We start from the raw sequence: 19722 nt of genomic DNA, 5'->3' as shown, positions 1-19722 counted from the left end.
GTTCAAGAAACACAAACCAGTTTTCAGTAAGCTACAAGACAATAAAAGGTAATTAATAATCAACTCTGCTTCTATGAAACATGGCTCAGATGGAGAAAAAGAGGTAATGGTTGTACCCAAAGTGCTTTACCCACAAAAAAGGAAGAAAGATAGTAACATGCCCCACGTAAGGGATTACAACGTATGACTAATGATTGTATCCCTTGAATCTTTGTGCAGCTGGGTTCTTTATGTAAATGGCAAGGAAAAAATAACAGACTGTCCCTCTGTGAATGACGGTAATTGGCATCACATTGCCATCACTTGGACGAGTACTGGTGGAGCCTGGAAAGTCTACATCGATGGGAACTTATCCGACGGTGGCATGGGCCTCTCTATTGGATCACCCATCCCTGGTACGTCTTAGCAAACAGCATATACTTCCATTCAATGCTAGAGGCGGTGGTGCTCTGATGAATAGCAAGTTTGCTAAGTTCTCTTTCCCATTTACCACCTCCTGATTATCCAGACTGAATTATTAGAAGCTTTTCCTAGGTGAGCTGTGTGACTGTATGAGAAATGCCTTTGGGATCTAAAATAAGACTACCAAGATGCATGCTGAACTGACTGCGTGATTACTAAATTGTCTTCCAAGAAGGAGATTAATTGCTGGTGTTTTGTTTGTTGGTTTTGTCTTTTTTTTTTTTTTTTTTTTTTTTTAGGTTTGGTTTGTGATCAGTATACACACTAAACAAGTAGGTTCAGAATACAAGCTGGAGCACTGCTAATACTTCTCTATCTTTTATGCCCTTTTTCTCATAGAACTCAAACTCTCTTCTAAAAATACTTTTAAACAAATATTTAGAGAGTTGAGTTTTGAAGGAATGCAAAAGTATTAAGTGTTCCAGGGTTCTCGGCATTGTACCTGGCAGTAAGCCTACTCTATCTAGGTTCTTCTGTGACTTCTGTGACGTATGTCATGTGAGGAAGAACAGCTGGAGGCTCCCTGTAGTAAATAAGGAAACGTTAAAAGTGTTTCTGCAGGAAGTGGTATTATCCTGTGAAGTGAAGTGCTGGCTTCTTTTTGTGTTTAAAGTGTTGTTGTTTTTAACTCTCCCTTCTCTGGGTGGTGAGATTGCAGGTGGCTTTTATATTTCTTCTTGGTCCTTTTCTGATATTTTTATAATGAGCATTTATTTCATTTATGGTAAAAAAAAAAAGTTTCTATTTTAAAAGAATTGAAACTATAATAGTAGCTACCCACAGGGATGGTTCTCTGACCACAGCAATAAGAATGAATTATAGTCCATAACTATTGCAGAACTGCATTTGACAGACCCTAGTGAATGACTGACTGTGGTTTGGGTGACCATATTTATTGAAGACTGTGTTAGGTGAGATAGAAATTCTTGGGAAAGGACCATTATTAGAGCAAGAATTAGGGGTAGAGGAACATTCTGTATTTGGTTTTAGACATATTGAGTATGAATTTTAATCCCACAAATGTATGCAGCTAAAAACATAATTTGATACCATTTTATATCAAAATGACAGAACTGTCTTTTAGTGATAGGTTATGTTTGTCAAGAATTAAGCATGGTAAATGCTCTTATAGAGTCCTGGGGGGTGTGAACATTGATCCAGACTTTCTGGGAAGATATTTAGAAATATTTCATCAACAGCCTTAGAGAAACTCTTTGCATGGAACCAACAATTCTCTACCAGGAATTAATCAAAAAGAAAGAATCGGTGATCTGAACAAATATCTGTGTATCTATGAATTAGTTCAGCATTACCTCGGTACCGAGCCTGGAAACACCTCCAGTACCCAGTAAGAAATGGTTGTTAACTTAGTCAATTAAGAAAATTATGGATTGTTGCACATTCACATGATGAAGTAGAAGACTCTTGAGAGTCCCTTGGACTGCAAGGAGATCCAACCAGTCCATTCTGAAGGAGATCAACCCTGGGATTTCTTTGGAAGGAATGATGCTACAGCTGAAACTCCAGTACTTTGGCCACCTCATGCGAAGAGTTGACTCATTGGAAAAGACTCTGATGCTGGGAGGGATTGGGGGCAAGAGGAGAAGGGGACGACAGAGGATGAGATGGCTGGATGGCATCACCAACTCGATGGACGTGAGTTTGAGTGAACTCCAGGAGTTGGTGATGGACAGGGAGGCCTAGAGCGCTGCAATTCATGGGGTTGCAAAGAGTCAGATGTGACTGAGCAACTGAACTGAACTGAATGGAACTGAAAACTCATGAAATGAAATTATGTTCAAGAAAAGCAAGCTTCCAACATCATGTGTAATAGGATCCTATGCTGTGTGTTTTAAAATCTCTCTCACACACACATACTAAAAAAATAATTTTAAAAACATATAATCTAGAAAGAAATACACAGAACTGTTAAGTGATTTTTCCTGAATAGGAAGAATTCCTTATACTTAATTTTTAAAAACGTTCTTCCATGTGTATATATTCATTTTTAATTATTAATTTTATAAGAGAAAAATATAGGTTGGGAAATCATGAATGAGGGCTCTACAGACATGGATTTGCAGGAGATCACATGGGAGAGTAAGTGAAGGAAGAAGAGATGAAGCCAGGGTAGAATCCTGGGTGCATCGGAATCTAAGAGGCAGGTGGAGAAGGGAGACTGAGGGTGAGTAGAAAGGCTCAAGGAGAACCAGGGGAGGATGCTGTCATGGAAACCAGCTGCAATCAGGAGGGCTCCTGGCAGGAAACAAGTGACACACACCAGAAGGATAACTGAAGAATTTAATGAAAGGATTGTTTTCAAAGATGTGGGCTTCCCAGCTAGTGGTAAAGAACCCGCCTGCCAATGCAGGTAGACGCAAGAGGTGCGGTTTCGATCCCTAGGTTGGGAAGATCCCTTGGAGTAGGAAATGGCAACCCACTCCAGTATTCTTGCCTGGAAAATCCTATGGACGGAGGAACCTGGCAGGCTGTGGTCCATAGGGAGACAAAGAGTCAGAACACAATTGAAATGACTTAGAATGCTGTCCTGGGCAAGGTTAAGAGAACCAAAATGAGGTAGTAAAATACCCATGCCTAGTAGCTATGGAAAGGCACAAGAGATGTACATGAAGTGACAGAGAGTGGGAGTTGTCACCAGAATGTAGGTGAACCTGTAGTGATGGGGAGAAATCACCCAGTGGGAGCAATGATGCAAGGCAGAGGAAAGTGGCCCCTTCCAGCCCCTTCCATCTGTTGCCTGGGAGAAGGTATCCAGGAAGTTAAACTTGTTTCTCATCCCACTTTCTTATCTTGGGCTGGTCTCCATTGGCCAGACAAACAGAGGCCAGAGGACTGAAGAAACCAGGTGGTGTAGTCCATGGGCATGAACCTTGCGGCCACAAAGCAGAGTGGAGAAAGGGGAAGGGTAGCTCTCGAGGGGTACAGACCTTTTTGAGTGCCAGGAAGGGCAGTTTAATAGAATGAAATGCTTCCAAGAAACAAGTGATACAGAGAAGTCACCAGAGGTGAATATTGAAGAGTTTCCATTGGATTGGGTCGTTAAGCAGCCACTGGAATGAATGTTCCTTGGAATTGGTAATAGAACTTTAAGCATTATAGGCTAAAGAATAATACGATGAAGAGCAGCTACTGGTAATCTGTCACGGAGGGTAATTTCCTAGAGCTAAAGAGGCAAAGTAGGACTTAACTACTTTGTTGACATAAAATATTATATACATATATATGTATATATGTAGTTTTATAGTTAAATATGTATAAATCTAATCTTGTGTTCCAAATCCTCTTTGACTGATTTTTCAGTTGCTATATAAAATGTTGAACTCATCTTACTGTTAAATCATGCAGTGAATGTAGATAATTTAGCTTCTCTATAATTTCCCGTTTGTATAGGCTGTGCCTTCATTAAGTTAGCATTTTAGAAAGAACAGCCAGGCCACTCTTCTTCCTTTTTTCTTTCCTTTTCTAGGTGGTGGTGCATTGGTTATTGGGCAAGAACAAGACAAAAAAGGAGAGGGATTCAACCCGGCTGAGTCTTTTGTGGGCTCCATAAGCCAGCTCAACCTCTGGGACTATGTCCTGTCTCCACAGCAGGTCAATTCCATTTTCAGTGTATGACAGTAATGACATGCAAAGGTACAAACCAGTACGAACGTGCACAGCCTACTGCTACCACATCTATGCCACCGCTGAGTTTTCAGAACTTACCAGCAGTATCATTTGATGCTATGATAGTAGACTAAGCTAGGCAGATGTTATTTATAGTGTCTTGGTGATGTTTTATAATTTTATTGGACATGACTGTTTCATAAAATCTTGTGATTTCAGAACTAGAAAGAATCATAGAGAAGAATATTTCCAATCCCTCTGACTCAAGAAGCAGAAATTTAGGGCTGGCACAAGATCACACATACAGAGTAACAGATGGGCTAGTGGTTAAAGCCAGCCTACAGTCCAATGGCCTGGGTTCAAGTTCCAGTTTCACCATGAACTCACTCTGATGATTTTGAACATGTTATCCCATCTCTCTGTGCTTCAGTTTTCAAATCTATTAAAGATAAACAAATAGAACTGCATAGTGGAGCTTTGGCAGAATGGAACAAAATCCTGCATATAAGATTGAGGTATTGTTTGGCACATATAGTAAGGGCTTGACAGGCTTCCCTGGTAGCTCAGTGGTAAAGAACCCACCTGCCAATGCAGGAGCCGTGGGTTCGATCCCTGAGTCAGAAAGATCCCCAAGAGAAGGAAATGGCAACCCACTCCAGTGTTCTTGCTGGGAAACCCCATGGACAGAGGAGCCTGGCAGGCTGCAGTTCATGGGGTTGCAAAGAGTTGGATACGACTTAGTGACTAAACAGCAGCAAAAGTGCTTGATAGATGTTTACTCTGACTGTTATTGTGGCAGAACTTGCCTGAACCTCAGCTTTCTCACCTCCAGATCAGAGATAGGAGGCCAGAGAGGAAGTGCCCCTCAACACCTTAACAAACTGCAAAGTTTTAGACAAGAAATTCTATATGTAGAATTTCAGAATTTCCAGCGACTATGAAATATTTGGTAAAAGGAATGGTGGGGGTGGAGGGGAGAGAGAGAAAAGGAAGAGAACTTTCCTTTGCCCCTGAAATCACTCCCTATATCCAAAACTCTGCTTCCCGCCCCCACCCCTCACAAGCCTGTGAATGTTTTCAGCAGGACCAGATTAAGATATAATAGCTCTGTCTTCCAGAAACAAGTGAGGTTTGTCTAAAAGATGGATTTGTAAACTTTCAGGTGAAATCGCTGGCCACCTCATGCCCAGAGGAACTCAGTAAAGGAAACGTGCTAGCCTGGCCTGATTTCCTGTCAGGAATTGTGGGGAGAGTGAAGATCAATCCGAAGAGCATATTCTGTTCAGGTTATAGCTTCCTTCTTCTTTAGACTCTGCTGTCTCTTGATTACTCCGGGATTTTCTAGCAAAAGGAGACATGTGATTCTCTACTGGTCAAATAGCATGTGCTTGTCAGTCTACTGTTTACCTAATAATTCATGTTTAGCCTACCTTATCTAAAGGGTCTGTTATTTTTTATATACATACTTAAATACCTTCTGTATAACACAGTACAAAATAATTGTGCAGGAAACTTGAACAAAGGTAAAATAAGGGAAATAGGATGAGCAGAGGGATATGGTTAATTTTTTTTAAATGCCCATCGAAGTCCTGTCCTCCAGTTTGAGATGGGGTACTCTCTTGGCTCTGTAATTACTAGCCATCATCCATGTGCAGGTAGCACAGAGGGGAAAGAAATAGATGTAATAATATACATACCGAGTGGTCAAACTCTGAATGGTCCCAGCTGCCTCCTAAAATTCAATATATAATATTTAAAGAAGTTTCTGAAGGTATCCTAGAATTCAGGGCTTTTGTTAACTCATAAGAACATTTTATTAATTCTGAAATACTATTTGTAATTCAAAAATACCATTTTCCTTAAAAATATTCAGCAGACTTCTGCTGAAAGAAGAAAAATTGTTTGTTGACTCCAATAGTTTTTTTCTAGAAATTTTGCATGCCAGAGATCTGGTTACACGTTATCTTGTTTTAGTATCAGTAGAGTGGCTCTCAAATACTGGTACAATATATGATTTGAAACCCTTAACCTGGTGATGTTGCTTGTGTGTTTCTGACAAGCTCTGAACCAGTGTTCTTTGCCCTCAGATTGCCCGTCTTTAGAAGGATCAGTACCTCATCTGCGAACTGCATCAAGAGACGTAAAGCCAGGCTCCAAAATCAGTCTGTTCTGTGATCCAGGCTTCCAGATGGTCGGGAACTCTGTGCAGTATTGCCTGAATCAAGGACAGTGGACACAACCATTGCCTCGCTGTGAACGTGAGCAGCCTTTGTTGAAGGCATTTCAGTAGCTCTTGAAAATTACTGAAACCCTAAGAACACTTTTTGAGGAATGCTAGATAAAAGTGAAGTACTTCTTAACAGCCAATATAGCAGATACTCATTACTTTCTTTGTGTAATGAAGTGTGCTGGGCACCATGAGGGAGGTGGGAAATGAGGATACAGAGAGCACACCACCCGTGAAGGCACCCACGTGGCCCAAGGAAATGAATGGAGGGAAAGACAGGTGTGAAGCCTGGAGCCCAGAGGGAGATGGGCCGTTGCTGGGTGGGAAAACAGGGCTATATCTCTTTAAGTTGGATGCACCCATTCATTCATTTATTCAACAATTTTGAAAGTACCTAGTATGTGCTAGACACTGAACTAAGTTCTGGAGATACAGCAGTTGGGGAAAGTCTCTCTTTCTGTGGAGTTTACATTGTAGTAGGAAAGGCAAGAAGTAACAAGTAACATTATTATTTACAGTAAGTAAGAACAGCAAATGCAGAAGTAAAGGCTTTGAAGAAAACTAAAGTGGGGTGGTGCTGTGGTGGTTTGGCCGCTCAGTTGTGTCTAACTCTCGGGACCCATGGACTGTAGCCCTCCAGGCTCCTCTGTCCATGGGGTTTCCCAGGCAAGAATACGGGAGTGGGTTGCCATTTCCTTCTCCAGGGGATTTTCCCACCCCAGGGATCAAACCTGTGTCTTCTGCATTGGAGGCGGGTTTTTTAGCGACTGAGCCACCAGGGGAAAGGCAGGATAGGAAGATATAAAGTGAGAGGGTTGGGTGGAAGCAGGACTGCTATTGTAGACAGGGTGATTGGGGAAGTTCCTCCATAACATCTCTTTCCCCCTGGGGCATATTTATCTGTTTCATGTATCTCATCTCTGACTAGACACTACACTTTGTAAGGCAGGGATTTTGTCTGTTTGGTTCAACCTAAGCACCCAGACAATGTCTAGCAGGTAGTGGGGTCACCATAATTTTCTTTTCAGTATTTATTTATTTGGCTGTGTTGGGTATTAGTTGTGACACTTTAGATCTTTACTTGCGGCATGTGGGATCTAGTTCCCTGACCAGGAATGGAACCCAGGCCCCCTGCTTTGGGACCGCAAAGTCTTAGCTACTGGACGACCAAGGAAGTCCCTCCATAAATATTTTTTTTAATGAATGAATTGCATGCCCATTGTGAGCCAGACACTGTGCTTGATGCTCTGGGCTCAAGCGTGGCTGCAGCCTGCCACCACCCCTGTAGTATTTTCAGTGTAATGTTTGTGTGCATCGAAGAGTTCATGCTTAACTCAACTACAGGTTTAATATAAATAAGATGTTCATTGAGTATTTTGCTCCTTAAGTAGTTGTCACATTCTAGGCATTAGCTGTGGGGTGCCACCCCCTTTGGAGAATGGCTTCTATTCAGCTGAGGACTTCCATGCTGGCAGCACAGTGACCTACCAATGCAACAATGGCTACTATTTGTTGGGCGATTCAAGGATGTTCTGTACGGATAATGGGAGCTGGAATGGCATTTCACCATCGTGTCTTGGTGAGATGAATCTTGGCAATTACTGCGTGCCTTTATTCTGACTCTGTGGGAGATAATTGTCCCAAATTCCTGAGGCTCTTGTGGCATGCCTTTGTTAATTTCATCTCGTCCTAGTCAGCTCTGGGCAAGCCATAGTGACAAAGCAGCTGTCCATGGACATGCCAAACATGTTTTAAATTTTTACCAGGCCCAATATAAGAATATCTTTTTCTTTCTTTCTTCTACTTATCCACCTATAAACTGTGGAAATAGCTTTTATTGTAGATCTGCAATGGATTATGACTATTACATCTAAACTTCATGAAAAATATATATAGTGTGATGCATTAAGTGATACAGAATGATTTAAAAGTGAAAACAAATGTTTGCTCCATGAGACAAATCCATCAGCCTTATGGCCTGTAAACCATCTCTATTTTAGATGTCGATGAATGTGCGGTTGGGTCAGACTGCAGTGAGCACGCCTCCTGCCTGAATACAAATGGATCCTACGTCTGCTCATGTATCCCGCCCTACACAGGAGATGGGAAAAACTGTGCAGGTAACTAGGCTATGTGTAGTTGGGAAGCCTATTTCAATTGTTTCATTCATTTCAAATGTATGTCATATAAAAATAAGACGGTATTTTCAACTTCAAAGGGGATAGCGAGAAGAAAAATCATCTTTGAAAAGATACTTTAAAGAGAAAGACAAATACATGATATCGCTTACGTGTGAAATCTAAAAAAATGATACACTTTAACTTCTTTACAAAACAGAAGCAGACTCACAGGCATAGAAAACAAACTTATGGTTATCAAAGGGGAAAGTGGAGGGAGGGATAAATTAGGAATTTGGGATTGGCATATATATACTATAAATGCTATATGTAAAATAGATAATCAAAGGACCTACTGTATAACACAGGGAGCTATATTCAATATCCTATAATCATGTGTAATGGAAAAGAATCTGGAAAAGAATAGATATACTTATATATGTATAAGTGAATCATTTTGCTGTACATCTGAAGCTAATGCAACATTGTAAATCAACTTATACTTCAGTAAAAAGTGTGTAAAGATACACAAGCAACAGTTGGAGGTGCTTTAAACTAGCACCGTGCTTTTCCTAACTTCACAAATTCTCGCATCCAAGTACTAACCAGACCTGATCCTGCTTAGCTTCTGAGATCAGACGAAATCGGGCACAGTCAGGGTGGTATGGCCATAGATCCAATTTCTGAAAAACAAGACTGAGAGCCAACTTTATCACCTGACTGTTGAAGAAATGTCTCCATAATAGAAGAATAATAGAGTGGATCTAGAAATATAAGCGGTGGCCTCTACTGCCTTCAGTCACAGCAAAGAGGTTACTTCCATCACCTCTTCACTTTCAGAATCTTTCCTCTGCCTCAGCCACACAGAATTATATCATTGGGGGAAAAAAAATAGACATCCTGCCTTACTACTTGCTTTACCTGTATTTTGTGATAAGGTCGATAATACTCAACCCATCAACGTCTTTCTATACTAATTGTGAGAAAGCAGCTACTAGAAAAATTAGAACTTAATGAGGAATTCTCAAAATCAGTCTTATAATTGCATTTACGTTTTGCGAGGGTTCCATGTAAAGTCCAAAAGATCTTTAGAAAGATTGAATCAGTGTATCTCCCTTTTTTGAGAATTTCAGTTTTCCTTTGGTCCCATTGTTCAGCTCTAGCCCTAAATCTCCCTTTCTGTAATTCCCCTTCCTAGAAGGGGTGACTGACCCTGGATTTGCACATAGCAGACTTTGATCTGGGAGCTGTTTGAAAGGGGAGGCAGGGAACTTCCCCTCGGTGTGCTTTGTGGCTGTCTTTATATCATCTTGAGAGAAAGTCAGTTGCACTTAAAAAGTGGTCTTTTCATTGGAAAAGACCCTGATGCTGGGAAAGACTGAAGGCAGGAGGAGAAGGGGACAGCAGAGGATGAGATGGTTGGATGGCATCACTGACTCACTGGACATGAGTTTGAGCAAGTTCCAGGAGATGGTGAAGGACAGGGAGGCCTGGAGCGCTGTAGTCCATGGGATCGCAAAGAGTTGGACACAACTGAGCGGCTGAACAACAACAAATGAGGGAGGAGGGGCTGAAGCCCTTCTGAGCTACGCCCTGGAACCACCACTAATTCCTCCCTAAACAGTTTCCTTTGGGGACAGAGACATTATGTTTCTTTTTCTTATTCATTGCTGTTTCAAAATACTGTTTTTCAAATGCCTATTAAATCATCTGGTGTGTCCTTGGAATTCATGCCTTTCCCTTCAGAAGTTTTTTCTTCCCCCTTCAAGATTTAATTGGTACCTTAACTGCAGTGGAATTCTTTTGCTATGAGACCTCATGTGGTTATGTGAAAGACCCTGTTGACCCACAAAAACTGTTTTCTCTCTTTCAAGAACCCATAAAATGCAAGACTCCAGGAAATCCAGAAAACGGCCACTCTTCTGGAGAGACTTATACCGTGGGTGCCGAGGTCACGTTTTCATGTGAAGAAGGATACCAGCTGGTGGGGGCGGCCAGGATCACATGTTTGGAGTCTGGAGAATGGAGTCATCTGATACCATATTGTGAAGGTATGTTGAGTAAATTCCCCATGTTTATGGTGTACAGCAGTGCTAGAAAGTCAGGGTGGAGAAATGCCAAGTGTGGTCCCAATATTTTTTATATTTAAAGCCCAAATTATGGACTGATATTTATTTTTGTAAAGATTTTTTTGATGTGGACCATTTTTAAAGTCTTTATTGAATTGGTTCCAGTTTTGTTTCTATTGTTCATGTTCTGGTTGGCCACAAGGCATGTACATCTTAGCTCCCTGACCAGGGATCAAACCCACACTCCCTGCATTGGAAGGCAGAATCTGAACCACCAGACCACCGGGGAAGCCCCTAGGCTCATATTTAAACGTGACCAAAATCCTGGAGCTGCCCTTAAAGAGATTTTTACACATACTGGCTAAGAAAAGTAATGCCTGTCGGTTTTCCTCCTTTAAGCTGTTTCCTGTGGTGCACCAGCTCTCCCAGAAAATGGTGGTGTTGATGGATCTGCATTTACCTATGGCAATAAAGTAATATATAGGTGAGTGTCTAAGATGAACACTGCACTGTAGATGTTGTCGATAACATGCTGGCAGTGAAAGAATACTGATTGAAAAAAAAAAAGACAAAGAGTAATCCCAGAGGATGTTTTCAGATTAATATGGAATTAATTGAATTCTATATTTGGGCTTGGATCCAAAGCTCCAGTTTATAACCAAAAATATTCATTAGCTTGTAGGGCCTTCTTTCATAGCATCTTAGGGACTTATTTTAGATAGGACCATTATCAAACCAGGGATTTTCTGTTTGCCAGGAACAACTCACAGACATGGAGAACAGGTGTGTGGTTTTTCAAGGGGGAGGGGAGAAGAGGAGGGAAGGATTGAGAATTTGGGATTAGCCAGATGCAAACTATTATATACAGAATGGATAAACAAGTTCTTCCTATATAGCATAGGGAACTGTATTCAATATCCTATGATAAATATAATGGAAAAGAATATATGAAAGTGAAAAGTGAAAGTGAAGTCGCTTCAGTTGTGTCTGACTCTTTGCAACCCCATAGACAGTAGCCTGCCAGGCTCCTCTGTCCATGGGGTTTTCCGGGCAAGGATACTGGAGTAGGTTGCCATTCCTTCTCCAGGGGATCTTCCCGACCCAGGGATTGAACGCGGGTCTCCTGCACTGCAGGCAGACTCTTTACCATATGAGCCACATATATATGAATATATATGTATGTATATATATGTATAACTGAATGTGTACATACATAAAACTGAATTACTGTGCTGTGCAGCAGAAATTGACACAACATTGTAAATCAACTATACTTCAATTAAATTTTAAAGAGTGAACTTTCTGTTGGCAGATGCTAACCCATGACACAAACTGGAGGCAAGTCAAATGCTTAAAATCTATCCTTCTATTTATTACCCAGCAGGGTCCCTGTGGGCAGAATGCATAGTATTCAATATTGAAAAAATTTTTTCAAAACATTATTTCAATAGGGAAAAAAATTCTAGCAATATGTATAAATTCTTAGTCTTTTTGGAGTTTTTGGCACAGATGAAATTATGCAAAGTGAATTCTATTCTGTCATTTTCTTTTATCTTCTTTAGATGTAATAAAGGATATACTCTGGAGGGTGAGAAAGAATCATCGTGTCTTGCTAGTGGTTCTTGGAGTCAGTCTCCTCCTGTGTGTGAACTGGTCAAGTGTTCTAGCCCCGAAGATGTAAATCACGGGAACTATATTTTGAGTGGGCTTACCTATCTTTCTACTGCATCGTATTCATGTGATAATGGATACAGGTACAGTCCTAGACAGCAGTCCAGCTTCCTATAGTACCCTGTTACTCATTATTTACTCAATGGGTTTCACTTCCATGTGATTGCTGCTGCTGCTGCTAAGTCGCTTCAGTCGTGTCCAACTCCGTGCGACCCCAGAGATGGCAGCCCACCAGGCTCCCCCGTCCCTGGGATTCTCCAGGCAAGAACACTGGAGTGGGTTGCCATTGCCTTCTCCAATGCATGCAAGTGAAAAGTGAAAGTGAAGTCGCTTAGTTGTGTCCGACTCCCAGCGACCCCATGGACTGCAGCCCACCAGGCTCCTCCATCCATGGGATTTTCCAGGCAAGAGTACTGGAGTGGGGTGCCATTGCCTTCTCCAATGCATGAAAGTGAAAAGTGAAAGTAAAGTCGCTCAGTCATGTCCGACTCTTAGCGACCCCATGGACTGCAGCCCACCAGGCTCCTCCATCCATGGGATTTTCCAGGCAAGAGTACTGGAGTGGGGTGCCATTGATTGGCTGGCTTTAAATACAAGTTTCTAAGTGTAAAAGATATTCTTAAACATGTTTGCTTCTTAAAGCTCAGCCTATAGTAAATGCTCAGGGAAATATTCCGTCTAACTTTGAGAGCTCCAGTTCAATACTATAAACATTTAGACACTAAACATGAAAGCAAAAATTGTTTATGAAGCATAACATAACACCTAATAAAACGCTTTGATGATGATTTTTTTTTTTTGGTAAACAAAACATTGCATAGAATATTGTTAAAAAATCATGTCAAGATAAGGGCCTGAGTCTTTAATACTGTTAAGAGGTTAATTTGATCAATGTTGTGTGTGTGTGTGCATGTGTGTGTGTGTTCAAAAAGAAGTGAAAGAGTCAGGCTGTGATCAAAAACTTGGCTAACAGATCAAGTGAACGGAAAATGGAGTGAGTTGTACCATCAAAATCTGGTTGGCAAGTGAGGGTGGGTAAAACCATGCCGAAGAGCTCCTGGGTTTTTAAATTCAAAGGCAGACCAGAGGTCAGAGTGATGAACAATACTGTTCAGATGCCCAGGCTCATGGCAAGGACGGTGCCCTTTGATTTGACTTACTCTGACTTCCTGGGTGTCTGTCGCCCTTATCACTGGACCCTAACCAGCCTAATGCTGCTTCTCAGCCAAGTAATCTGCTAATCCAAGGTTTGGAGTACTTGACAACATCACCAGTGAGCACATTAAACCATTTTATTTTATACCCCAGTTGTTGCTATGTTGTTTTAGCCTACTCCTAGTTTTAAATCAATCTATAGCCAAACTCAGATTTTTGTTTTTATATAAAGCAATAAAACAGAAAGAAAATTCATGTGTTAAAATTCCCAAGTGGCCCCTGTTCTCCCCTAAGTCCTTCCTAGTTCATCTCTAGAGCAGTAAGTCAATAGCCAGGGAAAGAAGTGACACCTTTCTTTCCTATAGTTTGCAGGGCCCTTCGGTCATTGAATGCTCGGCCTCAGGCAGCTGGGATAGAGCGCCACCTACCTGCCATCTCGTCTCCTGCGGAGAGCCACCGGCCATCAAAGATGCTGTCACCACAGGGAGTAACTTCACCTTTGGGAACACTGTCACTTACGCTTGCAGAGAAGGGTGAGTAAACCCGAGGAAGGAAAGGATTATTGGGAGAGAGTGGTCCCAACTGCAGATGGACCCCATTGAACACTAAATTAAATTTCCTGGCAGCCAAAGCCAGAGAGAGCTTGATATTCTTTTCTTGTAAGAAAGGGAGCATATTCTCCTGTAAAAATAGTGTTTTCCCGGAATTAAAGTAATTTATCAAATTGGACCTTGAAGAATGGACATTGGGCAGTGCAGTGGAAAATATCTTGATACTTTAGTTATAGAGGCAAAAAGCACATTTAAATAAGCATTTGTGTCTTGTTCCCTGCAAAACCTAAGGTAAGACTTAGGTCACAGCACAAAGATGCCACGTCTGCATGAATTAAAGTTCAGACTTTTACATTTTTACTGCTCTCATTTCATTTAGAGATGTAAGCAAATAGGAAGCAGGTTACAAAGTGCTTTCCTACTCCTTGTCTCATTTTATCCGCGCAAAAACCATGTAGGACACAGAGAAAGGAAAGGTTCCCTCTGGGCCAGTGATTGGCCTAAGGTCTCAGGCAAGGAGTAAAGAATTGAAGGGTGACTAAATCCCAGATCATCTGGCATTTAATTGCTCATTTTTTCCTGTGCTTCCTCAATAAATGTTTTAGCAGTGATAGTTGATAGCGTTCACACTCCAGATTTACAGTTACTTTTCATACAGTTGTAACGAGTGGCAGCAGAGGGCTTGCCATTTCCTGGATGTGTGTCTCAGTTCTGACATTTGCTTACTGTGTAGCCTTGGGGAAATGGTATAACCTCTCTGTGCTGCTTCTACAAATTCATTAAAGGTTTGTACTCCTTATGGCCATTGTGAGGAATAAAATTATATAAGACATGGACTAGCCAGAAGACAATCTCTCAACGAACTCTGCCATTATTATGATGTTAGAAGAGAGGACACAGTTTCTAGAACATGAATGTTGAAGTTCATTTCACTTAGATAAAAAGACCATCCCACTAATACAGGCCGCCAGAAGGTGGCGACAACATTTTCTTGCAAAAAGCTCTTGAGTGTCAAATACTCAAATAGTTGACAGAAATCCCAGATCTTAACATTTTAACATCACTTAACACTTGTTAAGTGATCTTAACACTTAACAAGTGAAAAAATAAATCTTGAATATTAAAATGTTAGTGTAGGAATTAGCTTTTCAAAACTTATTAAATATAGTTGATTTACAGTGTTGTTAACTTGTAGAAGTTAACTTTTGATGGCCTCATCTCTCCCCTGTGGATTGACTCATGTAAAAACTGCTTCCTAATGAACTGCATAGTACTATATAAGATTAGTCACTTAAATGTTTGTGAAATCTTTTCAAATATGAATGTTTCAAATAATAACTAGATATTGACTACTTCTGGGTTCTTTTCTGATTACAAAAGTAACCTATTACCACTATATAAAACTAGAAAATAAAAATATATTTTTTAAATTGCCCAAAGATAAATGCTGGTAATATTTTACTATATCTCCTGCTAGAACTTTGTCTTCACATATAGTTTTAAAGTTCATCTCTTATAAAAATTCCCATATTTTCTTTTTTTCTGTATAAATCATTCATTTGTATCATAAGAGTTCTGTATCCACCTAATGTTAGGTCTATATATTATGAAAAAAAAAAAGATTTATTAAAAGACGAACTAAAGATAACATTGAAAATGATGATAAATCCCAGCCTTCGTAGAGGGTTTTGCATTCTTCAGAGGACTTTCCTGTGATTTATCTCAGGTGTTCCCTTCCACAAAGAGGGGGTTTTTGCCGAAGAAATAATTATTCCCATTTTATAGTTAAAACAGAAGGTGTTGGGGCCCTATTGTCATGCAGACTCCTTCAGCTCTAAGCAAATAGACACTCTGTGGGAGCTTTCTTCTCATTGGAAAGATGGAAACCAAGTCTGTCCACCTAAATGATATAGCTGTTAAAGGACATGAGGCCATTTTTATTAAAGTGCTTTATATATGCAAGAAGTGCTATGGCTTTATCAGTATTTTCTGTATCGTTGTTGGGCATCCCTGCTGGCTCAGTGGTAAAGAATCTACCTGCAGTGCAGGAGATGTGGGTTTACACCCTGAATCGGGAAGATCCCCTGGAGAAGGAAATAGCAACCCACTCCAGTATTCTTGCCTGGGAAATCCCGTGGCCAGAGGAGCCTGGTGAGTTACAGTCCATGGGGTTGCAAGAGTCAGGAGCACGCTGAGCACGCATGCACCTATCATCATTATCATTATGTAAAGAGATGACATTTTAATAATATAAGGGAAACTGTCTTAACCAAATTAGTAGAAAGTACACGCAGTCACAAATCACAATCACCCCTGTTTTTTCCCTAAAAGAAAGAAAATATTAATAGCTATTACGAGATAGCTTCATGGTTTTGAAAGTAAAACTTGATACGAGGAAGAACAGTTTTCCCACTTTATATACATTTACTCATCTTTGGAGTGTCACGAGGGTGGCCAGACTGGAGAGCTTCTGTCTTATTCCTTTTTTCTGGGCAAATGTCTAATGAAACATTTAAATATATAAAAAAGCACAGAGCCAAATTAAATAATCTATATTAAAATTACCTGTGTATCCACTGCTGACATAAAACAGCAAGTTAAATTTTTCCATAGTTATTGCAGATTTCTTTTTATAAAAAGACATACAATATTACAAAGATAACTGGAAGCCATTCTCACCACCTACTCTTTCCAAAGTAAATGTGTATCTTTTCTGTACTATATATATAGGTCCTCAAAAACATTTATATTCATAAATATTTTAATTTTGTGTATGTTGCTTCATATTCTGAGTATCACTTTGAGGCTTGATTTTCATTTAATATCATATTTTTTATATTTATCTCTATTGATACATTGGAAAAATCCCTGATGCTGGGAAAGATTGACAGCTATTAGAGAAGGGGGCGGTAGAGAATGAGATGGTTAGATAGTATCACCTACTCAATGCGCATGAATTTGGGCACCCTCTGGGAGATAGTGAGGGATGGGCAAGCCTGGCATGCTCCATAGTCCATGGGGTTGAAAAGAGACACAACTTAGAGGCTGAGCCTAATGTATAACTATTGATACATGTAAATCAACAGAATTCATTTGAATTGCAGAATTCATTTTAATTTCCTTGTAAGAATGAGCAATCTCTAAATTACCCATTTCCCTACTGGTAGAGGGTTAATTGATTTCCACTTTATTTGCTGACACAACGGTGCTGATGTAAACTTCCTTGTACAGGTTTCCTGGTCCATAAAAGGAAGTGTACCTCTGGCCTACATACTAAGAGTGGGACTTACTGGGTCCTGGAAATTGCTTTTTCCATCCCCCTCCTTCCTTTTGGCTTTAATGCTTCTTCCTGAAGTACGTCCTTTATATTCGTCTTTTGGCATGTACTTCAGACAATCTTTGTCTGAAAATAATAGTATTTTACCCTTGCTCTTGAATTATAATTTAGCTGGGTATGCATGTGTGCACGCCAAATTGCTTCAATCATGTCCAACCCTTTGCGACCTACGGACTGCAGCTCACCAGACTCCTCTGTCCTTGGGAGTCTCCAGGCAAGAACGCTGGAATGGGTGGCCATTTTCTCCTCCAGGGGATCTTCCCTACCCAGGGATCGAACCTGCATCTCTTACATCTCCTGCATCAGCAGGCATGTTCTTTCCCACTCGTGCCACCTGGGAAGCCCCCAGCTGTGTATACAAGTCTACATTAATAGTTTTCTTCCATAAACATTTTTTAAAGATGTTATTCCATTGTCCCGTGACTTTGAGCATTTCTGTCGAAGATTCCATCAATCTAATTTGCTGCTGCTGCTGCTAAGTCACTTCAGTCGTGTCCGACTCTTAGCGACCCCGTGGACTGCAGCCCACCAGGCTCCTCCATCCGTGGGATTTTCCAGGCAAGAGTGCTGGAGTGGGTGCCATCGGTGGTCCTTAATCAGGGGCAGTGTTGCCCTTCAGGAGCATTAGACAAGGTCTGGAGATGTCTTTGATGTCCCAGTTGAGAGAAAGATGCTATTAGCAGTGAGCAGATATACTCTGGGGATGCTGCTAAGACATACTACAATGCATAAGACAAACCCCCACAAGAAAGATTTGTCTGGTCCAAACTGTTGGTAGTGCTGAGGTTGAGAAAATGGTAGAGTTGTTCCTTTACACACAGTGTGTTTTCCCTTTGATTTTTTTTTTTTTTTTTTGTCTTTTTGTTTTGGTGGTTCTCCATGTTGTGACTAAAGCTGCATTGATTGTCGTTCATCTTGTTCAGGGCTCACTGGACTTCTTACATCTGAGGATTTGTATCTTTCACCAGTTTTAGAATAAACTCTTTTTCACTTCAGATATTCTCTCTTCTTCACATTCACTTTTCTCTATTTCTAGATATATATTAGTTTTATTAGATATATACTAGAGCTTTTATTTCTGTTTTACATGTTCATTTATCTGTAAACACTTGAGTTGCATTTGGGTAATTTCCTAATTTATATCTTGCAGTTCACTAGTTTTTCTTTCTGCTGTCTATAATCTGCTTTTGAAGTGTGTCCATTTTCTATATTTTTCTATATTTTTCTTTTTAAACTTACTCTTTATTTTTCAAGTGTCTTTTTACATAGTCTTTTCTTTTTAAATAGAATTTTGAGGCTTTTGTCTTTAATTATTTGAACATATTTATTTCATATTATTTTTAAAATTCTAGACCACTTTTTCTATTATCTCAATTTATTGGTGCCCTCATCTTGCTGTTTGTCTACTGACCCATTCATGATGAAAAATATGCATGTGTTTTATAATTTTATATTGTATCCTTATAGTATTGGGGCTTGTTTTATCTATGACAGTTCTTTAATGATCTGAGTATATGGACTATTTTTCCTGCTACATACCCCAAGAATATCACCAACCAAAACCCAATTTTACGCTTATTTATCAGTTTGAAGGCCTTCCATACAAAATGATTGGTATAAAGTCTCTCAGTCGTGTCCGACTCTTTGTGACCCCAGGAACTATATAGTCCATGGAATTCTCTAGGCCAGAAGGCTGGAGTGGTAGCCTTTCCCTTCTCCAGGGGATCTTCCCAACCCAGGGATCGAACCCAAGTCTCCCGCATTGCAGGCAGATTCTTTACCAGCTGAGCCACAAGGGAAGCCCAAGAATACTGGAGTGGGTAGCCTAACCCTTCTCCAGCGGATTTTCCCGACCCTGGAATCGAACTGGGGTCTCCTGTTTTACAGGCCCATTCTTTACCAACTGAACTATCAGGGAAGCCCGATTGCTATAAATCCTATCCTCAAATCCACATGAGATGCACCCCTGGGTTCTGCTACCTTAGCTGGAACTTTGTTTTTCTAACCAGATTCCTAGCAAGTGCAGGGATCTCACTTGTCACATCACTGGGCCTCAAGGTGCAAATTTTCTAGTGAATATCCTTTCACTGAATGTCCTTCCAGGACATAAAATCATGCTATTACTCTCTACTTCAACCCCAAGGTTATATTTACTGCCCTTACTTCCCTTTCCTGTCCAACCCAAGGGCAACCATAGCATTTATTCACAGACTTTTCTGTTTTTAATTTCCTCTTCATTTCTGGCACATTTGTTGTCAGCTTAGCTATACATTTAAAATAATTTTTGTTGTATTTAATTAAGTATTGCATAAAGGCAGTTTTCAGACTATATTATAGCCAGCACAAGAAGTCAGTGCTTGTCCTTATCGCTTCACTTCTTTTCCATCTCTTCCCCCACAAGGGAAAGTGCATAGAACATGCACTGTGTCTGTTACAGGATAGAGTCACTGTGCTCATGTCACAGCTTTTGTGTAATGGCTTTTGTGTACTGTCATCTCCTCCTGTT

The 19722-nt window shown here is 40.4% G+C and overlaps 1 protein-coding gene across 1 annotated transcript in view; it reads left to right on the top strand.

Annotated features, from left to right (window-relative positions):
* SVEP1 (sushi, von Willebrand factor type A, EGF and pentraxin domain containing 1) overlaps positions 1-19722 on the top strand; it is a 208721-nt gene that overhangs the window by 138714 nt on the left and 50285 nt on the right. The window contains exons 27-36 of the mRNA XM_070795267.1: positions 220-395; positions 3950-4074; positions 5252-5375; positions 6177-6347; positions 7722-7895; positions 8317-8436; positions 10308-10484; positions 10902-10986; positions 12065-12256; positions 13694-13861. Of these exons, the coding sequence (XP_070651368.1) occupies positions 220-395; positions 3950-4074; positions 5252-5375; positions 6177-6347; positions 7722-7895; positions 8317-8436; positions 10308-10484; positions 10902-10986; positions 12065-12256; positions 13694-13861 (1512 nt within the window). The remainder of the gene's footprint in view (positions 1-219; positions 396-3949; positions 4075-5251; positions 5376-6176; positions 6348-7721; positions 7896-8316; positions 8437-10307; positions 10485-10901; positions 10987-12064; positions 12257-13693; positions 13862-19722) is intronic.

Source organism: Bos indicus, chromosome 8, assembly GCF_029378745.1.
Source record: "Bos indicus isolate NIAB-ARS_2022 breed Sahiwal x Tharparkar chromosome 8, NIAB-ARS_B.indTharparkar_mat_pri_1.0, whole genome shotgun sequence".
Taxonomy (NCBI): domain Eukaryota; kingdom Metazoa; phylum Chordata; class Mammalia; order Artiodactyla; family Bovidae; genus Bos; species Bos indicus.
This window is presented reverse-complemented; position numbering and strand designations above follow the sequence as displayed.